At 42.2% G+C, this 12,259-nt stretch overlaps 1 protein-coding gene across 5 annotated transcripts in view; it reads right to left on the bottom strand.

Annotated features, from left to right (window-relative positions):
• Window positions 1–2,086: 2,086 nt before the first annotated feature.
• Window positions 2,087–12,259, bottom strand: part of frmpd1b (FERM and PDZ domain containing 1b) — a 51,253-nt gene continuing 41,080 nt past the window's right edge. For all 5 annotated transcript variants that reach the window (XM_079891792.1, XM_079891788.1, XM_079891789.1 and 2 more), the window contains exons 14-17: window positions 10,107–10,289; window positions 8,623–8,767; window positions 6,177–7,166; window positions 2,087–5,486 (exon numbers count right to left, since the gene is read on the bottom strand). In XM_079891792.1, coding sequence (XP_079747918.1) covers window positions 3,040–5,486; window positions 6,177–7,166; window positions 8,623–8,767; window positions 10,107–10,289 — 3,765 coding nt within the window. In that variant the 3' untranslated portion in view covers window positions 2,087–3,039. The remainder of the gene's footprint in view (window positions 5,487–6,176; window positions 7,167–8,622; window positions 8,768–10,106; window positions 10,290–12,259) is intronic.

Here is a 12,259-nt window from a genome sequence, read left to right on the forward strand (position 1 = left end):
TCTGGGTGATTTAATTATGTATTCTGGACGGAAGTTGCATCTGGAAACATACAGAATTTTAACCCTTGACTGTTATACCACATAATACTGGTCTGAGATCAGATCATGGCAACTGAATATGCTCAAGTACTCAAAATTTAGAGTATAGATCTTTGACGAATTCCCCAATCATGTTATTGAATTATTACAGGCAAATCCAAAATAAGCATTCTTAGACCTGAAACATACTCTATGCAAGTACAGAAATGCACACATGAATGTTTGAGCAATGCACTGCAAGTATGCGCTTCCAACTAACATGCTTAACGTGCTCTGTTGCATAAACAAACCCAGGGGGTGATAGAGTTTCCTTCAGATGTCAAATTTGTTGTTATTCTGGTTGCTGGCTGTAATAACTTGCTCAGCGAGATTCTCTTCAAACGGTTGCTCAACCATGATAGTATGCCGTTTACGCTATGTTCGCTAGGGCACCTCCTGCAATGATGCTAAAAAGGCAAAGCAACTTTCACTGTGTTATGCATTACGCTGTGAAATTGAGCTGGTGTCATTAGAAGCACTTGCATTCACATATTTGTATGGAGTATGTTTCTGGCCGTCTTCAAAGATGATTAACACTGATGAGAAAAAAGATTTAATGTATACTAAATATGGTGCCGTTCACCACTTGCTAAAGTGTAAGGAAAAACATTTCCTAAACCTTTTTGTTTAAATTAAACAGAAGGCAAAATAAATATATAAAACTTTCACAACGATCCTGCAAGATTAAATATAAGGCCTAGGTTTGCCAGGGAAGTCCTCTAAAGTGAAAACGTTAGTGATTTACAACAAATTGAAAATTATTTTGATATGTATAAAATGTAAGAAAGTATAATATGTGGAAAATTTCGGATACAAATCGTGAAGCTTGCATAGTCAAAAATGGGGGAAGAGTGAGAAATTGTGTGGTTTGGCTATCGGTGGGATTGCTTATGGGTGCTACAGTAACATGGTGACAACGTTGTTGTGTAAACACGCCCCAATTGTGCTATTACGTCTTTGGACCACACCGATCTCTGTGGTTAACAGTCACCTGATAAGCCAATATAAAAACGAACATCAAAAGCCAAACCTGACATGCCGACATTGTTACAAAAATCCCAAACGGCCACAGTTCTATTGCCATCAACTCTCATTCTACAGTCAGAAAAACCTATTGTAGACTGAATGAAATGAAAGTCCTTTGGATAGTCTGGTGAGACGCTACTGCATAAGTATTTGGGGTTTTTAGTGTTTTGTCCCAGCATCTACTGTTAGGGATTAGTGGAGTCCCAGACAGCAACACACGGCTCACATCTGGTACACATGGATACTACACGGCCCAGATCTGGTACACATGGATATACCACACGGCCCAGATCTGGTACACATGTATACTACACGGCCCAGATCTGGTACACATGGATACTACACGGCCCACATCTGGTACACATGGATACCACACGGCCCAGATCCAGCCCACATCTGGTACACATGGATTCCACATGGCCCAGATCCGGCCCACATCTGGTACACATGGATTCCACATGGCACAGATGTATGCCGGATCTAGTATACATAGATTCCACACGGCCCAGATCCACCCCACGTCAGGTACACATGGATTCCACACGGCCCAGATCCGGCCCACATCTAGTACACATGGATTCCACACGGCCCAGATTCGTCCCACATCTGGTACACATGGATTCCACACGGCCCAGATCCGGCCCACATCTGTTACACATGGATTCCACATGGCACAGATGTAGGCCGGATCTAGTATACGTGGATTCCACACGGCCCAGATCCACCCCACGTCAGGTACACATGGATTCCACACGGCCCAGATCCGGCCCACATCTAGTACACATGGATTCCACATGGCACAGATTTAGGCCGGATCTAGTATACATGGATTCCACACGGCCCAGATCCAGCCCACATCTGGTACAAATGGATTCCAAACAACCCAGATCCGGCCCACATCTGGTACACATGGATTCCACATGGCACAGATGTATGCCGGATCTAGTATACATAGATTCCACACGGCCCAGATCCACCCCACGTCAGGTACACATGGATTCCACACGGCCCAGATCCGGCCCACATCTAGTACACATGGATTCCACACGGCCCAGATTCGTCCCACATCTGGTACACATGGATTCCACACGGCCCAGATCCGGCCCACATCTGTTACACATGGATTCCACATGGCACAGATGTAGGCCGGATCTAGTATACGTGGATTCCACACGGCCCAGATCCACCCCACGTCAGGTACACATGGATTCCACACGGCCCAGATCCGGCCCACATCTGTTACACATGGATTCCACATGGCACAGATGTAGGCCGGATCTAGTATACATGGATTCCACACGGCCCAGATCCAGCCCACATCTGGTACAAATGGATTCCAAACAACCCAGATCCGGCCCACATCTGGTACACATGGATTCCACACGGCCCAGACCCGGCCCACATCTGATACACATGGATTCCACACACTATGTTGCTATCTGGGGTGTCTGTTCACTTTGTTCCTTCAATCTGTAAAGAGCAGCACAACTAAACTAAACTAAACGTGAAAACGAGTGAAGCTTCATAACACTGTTTATCTCAGTTAGAGCAAGAGGTAGGGATTCACATACACCCAAAACAAACAAAATGCAGGTATGGCAAGTTAGAAACCACGGTGCACATATACTGTATGTAAAAAATAAATACATACTACAGACTGTACATACATCAGGAATTAAAGAACTGTTAGAAAATAGCTATGTCCGAATGCATAATTCCAGTACGTTTATAGGGAGACTTGGCAAGACAAACAGGTTAACATGTAACAGTTCCCAATTGTTAGTTCGCTAACTGTGTGTGTGTTCACGGCACTTACTATTATTCTTGTGTGCCAGCACACAATCAGTTTTTAGATGCCAGAAAGGCATCGCTACTTGAAGTACAATTCTATGCTCGTACTCTACGATCCCTTAAGAGGGTCCCGGAAGGTACAGTTTAAAAGTTCAGAGGTACATTTCCATTGTCTATGTCTGGTGTCCGTGTCCGAAACAGTTGTGTGAGCGAGAAGACAGTTGAGATGAGAACCGTACACTGCTTGGCCAAGAGTCTGACACCCTCGCCCTCTCTTGCTGTTTCTACAGCACCTACAAACTCCTTATACAGGTCCACGATCTCCTCAAGCTTCCCAAGCGCCTCGTCTGCATCAATATCCCCATGACATCCTCCACAGTCCGAACAGGGAACTCGCATGCACGTTGAGGCAAGTTGCACTAGAGCTCCAAAGCTGTTTCCAAGTGACAGAAGAGCATCGTCAGGTGCCCATCCTACCCGTGTGGCTCTCTGGCATCCCGATGCCAACCTTCGTGCCTCCGTCTGGACCAGGCATCTCTCAGTCTCTGAAAGCGAATGCCTATTCATGTTGTCGTTTTTGCATTCCCCCTTGTGGGTTGGAGGGTGTACAGCAGAAGGTCCTTTCTTCAACACTAAAAGAAGTTCATTAATGTCTCTCTGCAAACAGGCATAGCCGTCTTTAAGCCCTGCACCTTTCTGACCGGTAACATAATGACGGCCTTGCAGAAAACTGAGGGGATTATCTATTGGTCCGTAGTGGTCTAGAGTCAGAGATTCCCGAGGTCTGGGCGGGATCAGGAGTGGACTGAGTTCTGAGGATGTGGATAAGGGACGAGGGGAATCTCTGAGTAGGGATAGGACATTTGGAGAGGGACCAGAGAGGGTTGCAGGGGAGGCACCTGGGGTGGGTTGAGGCGGTTTACTGATCTGGTTTCGACGGGAGAATTCGTAGACGGTCAGATCATCGTCAAAGCCGCAGTTGTCCTCTGTATCTCCGCTGAAACAGTTGGCGTAGACTGTATGGCAGCCACATGCGTCACGGCTTGTGGAGGACAGAGGGGAAGCATTGTCAAGTCGAATCTCTGAAGGGTTGCCTTTGTGTGATTGAGGTTGTTCGGACTTGCAGGTCCCAAAATGCCGGTGCAACTCTGGGGCTTCAGTGGACAATTTCTGCCTCAGGTCAGGATGGCTTGACGACATCGGAGGTTTCCCATTGGTGTCCTTCACGGGAGTTGTGGACACTTCCTCTGGTCCGTCTTTGAGCTTCACAATGACTACTTCAGCATCTTTCTCTTTCCAGTCAATCAAAGATGGCACTGAAGTGGCTTTGGGGGACACCTTTAATTCATGATTCACACCTGTCCCATTGGTTGCTTTATTACCCGTTGATGAAATAGTGTTGCTGAGTGCTACTGTCCCCAAGATCTCTTGGGAACGGGTGAGGTACCAGGGCATATCTTGAATTTTTCCACGCAAGGCTGTGGCAGACAGACGTCCGGACGAGCCTGTTCTGCTGGGAAAACTAGTCCCGGTTCGAGCTGGATCTTCAGGAACAATATTTACAGACTGAACTGAGGGAGAAGGTAAGGGAGATGGAGATGGGGTAGGAGTGGTTGAAGCACTTGTCGGTTTGACTGTAGAGCTTTTAGCCTTTAGTTCAGTTCTTAGGTTCTCATGACTAAGAGAAACACCCTTACTCAGTGTAGAGGGTGGGGAGGCACTGGTACCATTTCTCTGAGACCAGGGGTGTAGAGAAAGACCATTGGGGGGAACTTTTGCCTTTTCCTCAGGTTTTTGTAACTGGGCATCAACAGCCTTTGAGGGTGGCTGTAAAACAATGAATGACGGCTTGGGAGGAATTGGGGGCTTTGTGTTCATCTGGGGGACTTTATTTTCCGTTTTTATAGTTTCAAGGGAGTCTGATGATCGTTGTTGTAGAGGACCCTTTTTGTCTGCTGTTATTTTCCCAAATTCAGTTGTTCCTTCGGCATTTGTTGGCTCTTTCTGACTTGGCTTAATGTCTTGACTATCAAGTCCTTCAAGATCCACAAGATTTGGAGTAGTCTTCTTTTCTAGACTGGCCGGGATATGGTCAGATATTCCATTTTGAGGTCTGGGTCCATTTTGAAGAGTCTCCAGGTCTACTAAGTTCTGCTGGGGAAGGGTAGATTGGCGTACAGCAGTAATTAGTGAGGAAGACATTGGTGGTCCAGGCCCCGTGACTGGTTTAAACTCCATGGTTTCTGGCTCCATCTCTAGAAGGTGAGCATTTCGGCCAGGGATGTCCCCATTGCAGTGTTGGGCTTTCTGACCCGTGGAGTGGTTAGCAGAGAAAGGTTTAGGCTCCACAGGTGAAGGTTCAGGGGGCAAAATCATTGAGGGCTGATGGACCTCCAATTCAGGGTTTTTAGACTCTGGGATCAGAGGGGTGAAATGGTTGGCAAGCGAAGGTTTTTCTTTGAGGTCCTCTGCTGCGGCACTGTCCTCCTCCTTGCTATCTCTGGATTCAGGAGCTTTTGTCTTGTCCACAATAACCTTGATGTCATAAATGCTAGGAGAAGGATGCATGTTCTCAGAATCTGATCTTTTCTCTGCAAAAGAATAAGAGGTATGAGAGACTTGTACGTTTGATGAAAAAACATCAATAAAAACCTAGATAATTAACATTTTAAAGGAATATTCCAGGTTCAATACATGTTAAGTATTTGTGACAATATTGATTACCTTCAAAAACCTATTTTGACTCATTACTTAAAAGATGCACTTACAAGATGAACATAATGTTCTAAAAGTATAGCCACAAGATTGAAACATTACACATGTTCGGATTAATGTCTTGCTAACCCTCATCTGTGTTAATTTATATCCAATATTTATTATGGACAAACTATTTAAAGGCAGTAACCCCTGCTACTGAGATGCAATATAAAAGTAGTATACAAGAAATATGACTTATATATCTAAAATAAATGCAAAAATAATTATTTAGACAAATTTACAGATGAAATAATAGATATTTTAAATGAGAATTGCCTTTGCAAATATGCTTAGCTTTACATTTCTGCTTTTAAACCCTCCAGGTGTATAGCCACGTTTGCTTTCATTTCAAGTGCTTTGCCATGACAGTAATTTAAGCTTGTTTAGCTTGTCGAAACTACTTTCTCTGGTAACCGACTTAATGCAATAAATGTTGTTGAAGGAACTTAACTTGTATTGAACCTGGAACATTCCTCTACAGAATGCACATGTTTTCTAATTAAAAAAAAAGATGGTTCACTGACCTGTGATGCCTTGCTCTGTGATGGGAGGGGTAAATCTATCTTGGGCATCATAAAATTCATCCTCAGATGAATAACTGTCTCTAGAGTCCTTTGATTTTTCAGGGACATCTGAGGGCACAGTTCTCTTCAGCACAGATTGTGCTATTATTTTTGAAGATGCTCCCTGTGGTTTAGCGTCATTTGCCTGGTTCTTTGGGAAGCTGTTTCCCTCTTGTCTACATGCTGGATTGTTGTGAATCCTAGTGAAGAGAGCCTGAAAGTTTACTCCTGCTAACTTAGCATTTATGCTGTTAGCGGTACAGGAGGCTAACACTGCCTCAAATTCTGCTGACATGGTGGAAATGTGACCGTCATCATCCTCCTCGCTCAATGCATCGTCGCTGGCCGCAGGCGGACTCGGCAAGCTGTCTGACATTTGGGAGAGTTCAGAGAAGCATAGACCTGAGTGATTATCGTAGGTCAGGTCACAAGGCCGTCCGGGTTTGTTTGAACTGCCCCTTTCATGCAAACGCTCTGACACCTCTAAGAGGTAAGGGTGATGGACATCCAGACTCGAGGCCCCAGAACCAAGACCGGAACTGGGCTTTTCTTCCAGAGAGGCATCTATATGGCCAAGCCCACCAATGGCTGCCTTGATACTCTCCTCTAGTGCATTCAGCGAGTTACTGGACAAACTGGAAAAGCTGCTGTTGACCCGAGGGTCCGTATACCATCCAGTCTCCAAAAGGGCGTCAATTCTCTCGGCGTAATCCCCATCTCCAACAGACTCTCTCTTGCTCGCCTCGTCTCCTTCATCCTCTAAAAAGGGATGTGTTACAATCACTCTGACTCTTTCTGCTTCCGCTTCGCTTTTCCCCTCGGCTTCCTCTCCTTCCTCCGTTCCATCATTTGTATTCGTGGATATAGTGTCTTCAGTGTCCAGTAGTCCCTCCATGAGATAGTCATCCTCTGAACTGTCTTCTGAATCGCTCCCACATCGAGAAACATACCCTAAACCAACACATTAAACAATTTATATAGTATTTAGTATGATATAATGTACAAGTGAATCTGTTTTATAACCAATTTAATGCATATAAAAAAAACAACTGATTGGAAGAATCTTGCAAAAAGACATTTCGTAAAATTTGTGAATCTTGACATTGTAACACACTGTAGCTCATTGGCTACACTGTGTTAGATTCATGGTAGTACTATGGTATACATAGAAGCAAGGGATGCACGATATATCGGCCACCTTATCGGTATCGGACGATATATGTTCATTTTTAATGCTATCGTTATCGGCCAGATTAGAAAATTTGGCCAATATATTAAAGCCAATAAATAATGGATTATTTCCTTCAGCTGAGACACTTCAGATGCGCACTGTTCAACATGATGTTTTTGAATTGCTTGAAATATGATTGGAATCACTTTGAAAAGGAAAATACGGTTAAGTGCAACATGTGCAAGTCTGTCATATCGGCCTCATAAAATTATAATGAGAACATTATAATTGTGTGCTTGGGACACGGTGAGACTTGTTTTTGTAATCAGGCTCTCAAAAATTATATAAAAATTTGGATTTAGATTTATTGGCCAATATATCGGTTATCAGCATTCAAATATAAATAATTATCGGTTATTATCGGTATCAGTCAAAATTTTCATATCGGCGCATCCCTAATAGAAGCACTTTGGAATACCATTTAAACATACATGAATTTCAGTACCATGGTATATTTCAAAGTAACACAATCTGACACCATCACTGTACTATAGGACTTTTTTGAGTAAATCTGAGTAAATATTAGCAAGCAAACATACAGCGAGCATTTTGCCTCTTGCTTGGTTTCTATTTTTACGCTGTTGTGCTGGGTAGCAAATTGTGGACAACCAAGCCATCCTGTTCAGTGTTGATTTAGTATTGTTTATATTAGGGATGAATCGATACCACTTTTTTATGTTCGATACGGATATCGCAATCTTGGGTATCTGCCGATATCAATGCCAATCCAATACCAATACTGTTTTATATCTTGATCAATTTAGAATTTCTATAGAATAACTATAAATATCTATATATGGTGTTCAGACGTCACAAACTACCTTGTAACCAATCAGATCAACGTGTGATCGTCAACGAGTGGATCTCTGAGCTGAGTGAGTGAGTGGAGGCGGGGCTCATTTGCATATTCATAGAACCGCGCATACTAAATGAGGCAAGGGTGTCGAGTTACACTCAAGATATTTTAAGGCATGAAGAGTTTTTTTTCAAGGAAAAAAACATTTAAATATGTCATTTTGGTGATCAAAGATGAGTTTTAAGGGATAAGATTATTGACTACAGTGCGACTTTAATGGCTTCAGAAAACTTGGAATTACACTGGTCCCGACAGTGCAAGAGAGAAAAAAAGAGGTAATGTCATATAATTTAATGACACATCCTTCCCAAATCTCCTACCTTCTTCCGCCGGAATGCGTCGCATTTTAGGTCTGGGTCCCCAGCGAAAAACATTGATGTTTGGGTCCACCAGCAGTTTGCAGTATCCGGCCAGGAGACAGGACAGGTCTTTCGCTGCTACGGACTCCATTAGCAGGGCTATAGGCTGGAAGTTGCAGGAGAAAGTCTGATAGTTTATATATATATAGAAATGGAGAGATAAAAACATATTTCATGTTTTTATCCACACCTGTATGTTCTGAAGGCCCAGTTTCAGCATTTTAAAGGGATAGTTCACTCAAAAATGAAAATTAGCCCATGATTTACTCACCCTCAACTCATCCTAGGTGTATATGACATTCTTTCAGACGAATACAATCAGAGTTATATTAAAGGAGAACTCTGCAACTCTAGCGAACTCTAGTCACTTCTTCGCTGATTTTTCCGTTTGTTGTCGCATGTTTTCCCCACGAGCTCCCCCTACAGCTGTGGGGGGGCGTATATTTCACAACACGGCCGTAAAAAACTCACTTGCGGCGGCCTCCTCCCCCTCTCTACCGCTGCTCATGTGCGTTTGTTATGATCGGAGCAAGCCAACTGTATCGTGTGGAGCTATGTCTACCGAGGTGGGTAATCTGGTAATACATCATACATGCATGTGTGTTTATGTCGAATTGCCGTAAAGCAATTCGTGTTTCACGCTCGTTCTCGTTCTTGTTCTCGCTTCTCACGAGACTTCCAATTTCTATCTTGCTGGGACGGTAGTCCCCAAGTTGCAAGGTTGGTTTTCCGCCTGGGAACGCTGGGGGGAGCGGGGAAAGTCACCAATATCACCAGAACAGGTTGTTTAACCATCCAAATGAATTCTAGACAGTTTTATTAAGTTAAAAAAGTTACCAAGTTCTCCTTTAAATAAATGTCCTGGCTCTTCCAAGCTTTATAATCGCAGTGAATTACTGGTTCTGTTTTAAGTCCATAAAAGTGCATCCAGCCATGATAAAAGTGCATTTATCTGTCATAAAAGTGCATCTATCTGTCATAAAAGTGCTTCTATCAATCATAAAAGTGTATCTAGCCATCATAACAGTGCATCTATCCTTCATAAAAGTGCATCTTTCCATCATAAAAGTGCATCTATCCATCATTAAAGTGCATCTATCCATCATTAAAGTGCTTCATGGGATTAATAAAGGCCTTCTGAAGTGAAGCGATGCGTTTGTGTAAGAAAAATATCCATATTTATAACTTTATCAACTAAAATAACTAGCTTCAGGCAGATGCACTTTTATAGACTTCAAAACAGAAACACCCATTCACTGCCATTATAAAACTTGGAAGAGACAGGACATTTTTTAATATAACTCTGACTGTATTCGTCTGAAAGAAGAATGTCATACACACCTAGGATGGCTTCAGGGTGAGTAAATCATGGGCTAATTTTCATTTTTGGGTGAATTATCCCTTTAACTCTGTTAATTTGAATCTATTGGCAGACGTGTACACACCTGGATGTCCTGCAGGTAAATCTTCACCATGCTGACTCTGTCAGACTCTGAGAGCACTTCTATTCGGGTGATGTAGTGGAAGTCGATGATGGTGGAGATCATGTTGAGCTGGTGGTTTAGTATCTGGCTGATCCCATATCTCGCTCCCACCAGCAAACTCACCAACGACTCCCTGTCCTGCAGCTGTAAGACACACATTTACTCCAATCTGACTCAGTCTAACCAAAAACGTTCATCAATATATAAAGGATATAGATAACCTTAAAGAGGTCATATTATGCCCTTTTACAAAGTGTTGTTTCAGGCTCTACTAGAACAGGTTTTTCTGCTTGAATGTTGATTATTCTCCTCATATTCTCCATTGTTGCGGCTCCTCTCTTCCCAGTCTGTCAGTAACGCTCTGTTTACTTCCTGTCTCTATGAAGCCCCTCCTTCTGAAAAGCACACTGTGCTCTGATTGGTCGGCTGGAGCAGTGTGTTGTAATTGGTCGAGCGCTTCGAGTGTGTTTGGGAAATGTCCCGCCCCTTCCCATAACCGCCAGTTTAACACACTACACACTAACTCAACCAGGCCCCGCCCCTTTATTCTGCGCATGAATTATTATAATGAGGAATATTGTGACGTGTTCGTTCCCGGAAGAAACTCAAGACTACAATGGAGGCGTTTCAGGAGTTCAGAAACACTGACACTGATATAGAGAAGAACTGTGTGACTTTGCAGAGATTTATCATGATCAAACAGCAACATTACACACTGAAGAGAGATGAAGATGTGAAGAAAGCATGATCTCTCCTCTTTAACTGAAGTCTGTAGTCTGATTCATGAACAAACTAATCTTACGAGCAAGGTCTTTTTAATGAATCACTCTCAGATAATTTCAAGGTTTATTTTTATGCCATTGTGAAAGATGCTGCTGTTTTATCCAGATCTCTTGCTGCCTAGAACAGCCGGCTTATATAACATGATAAAAATTAATATCCTTGAAAATGGGAGGATGCTTGACAAGATTTTATCCAGCGTAACATTATCTTTAAAAAAAAAGAAAGGAAATTTGTTTGGAAAAATGCAATAAGGTTCTTCATAACCCCCAGTAAAGTATATGCAAACCATTGGCTGAACATTTTCACATCTTTTGGGACTGTAACGTTATTCATATTTATTGTCAGGATCTGAATAGAGAAATGCAATAATGGGGTGCAATCTTGAGTGTAACTTTAAAACAATGTACTTGGGCATTTCTCCTTCAGAAATAACAAAGCACATCTACCTTTTTAATATATTACTGGCAACTAGTAAGAAGGCATTACAAGCAAATGGCTCAAGGAAGATCCCACATCTATATATGAATGACCAGACATTGTAAATGATGTGTACGATATAGAAACTCTGACGGTTTCAGTAAGACAACATACTAATTGAAACTAAACTAACCTTTAGATAAGAAAGTTTCTGGGAAGAAGGCATTTAGGGTTAAGGCTCCTGCAGACTGGAATAATTTACCTTTAAATGTCCGATATTTCATTTTATATGTTTAAAAATGGTTTGTTTCGTTGTTTTGAAACGTCTTGTAATTGCTATGATTATATTTATTAATGCTAGGCAAATAATCATTGGCAAAAAAATAATAATTTTTTTAGTGGTGTGTTTGTTGTTTTGAATTAGGAGACTTGATTTTGTTTTGTCTTGTGTCTATTGATTTGTGTTGTTATTTAACCTTTGTGTCTCAGGACCCCGTTGAAAACGAGATGACGCATCTCAAGGGTTTATCCTAAAGAATACAATTTGTTACAACTAATAGAATTTCATCATATTGGGGGAAGTGGTTGAAAAGAGATGAAAAGATTACATTGGCTACAGAAAGCCCCCCCCCCCACCCTCATATGTATACATGAGGTAGAAAATGGACCATTTTTGACTTCTAGCCCTTGGACTGTGTTGGAAGTGTAACCCTTAACATAACTTTGTATTGCAGAATTTGATCGAATCATGTGATCATGAATGTAATATAAGCTATACCTGGTGACCAGTGTATGTCTATGGATGTGCATATGCGCTCAAGTATACATTCTGTATGTACATGTGACGTGTACACAAGAATATGTTCTTATGTAAGGATGAGTGCATATGTATTGTAAGTATACTGTATGTTTTC

This window comes from Squalius cephalus (assembly GCF_949319135.1).
Source record: "Squalius cephalus genome assembly, chromosome: 14".
Lineage (NCBI taxonomy): Eukaryota > Metazoa > Chordata > Actinopteri > Cypriniformes > Leuciscidae > Squalius > Squalius cephalus.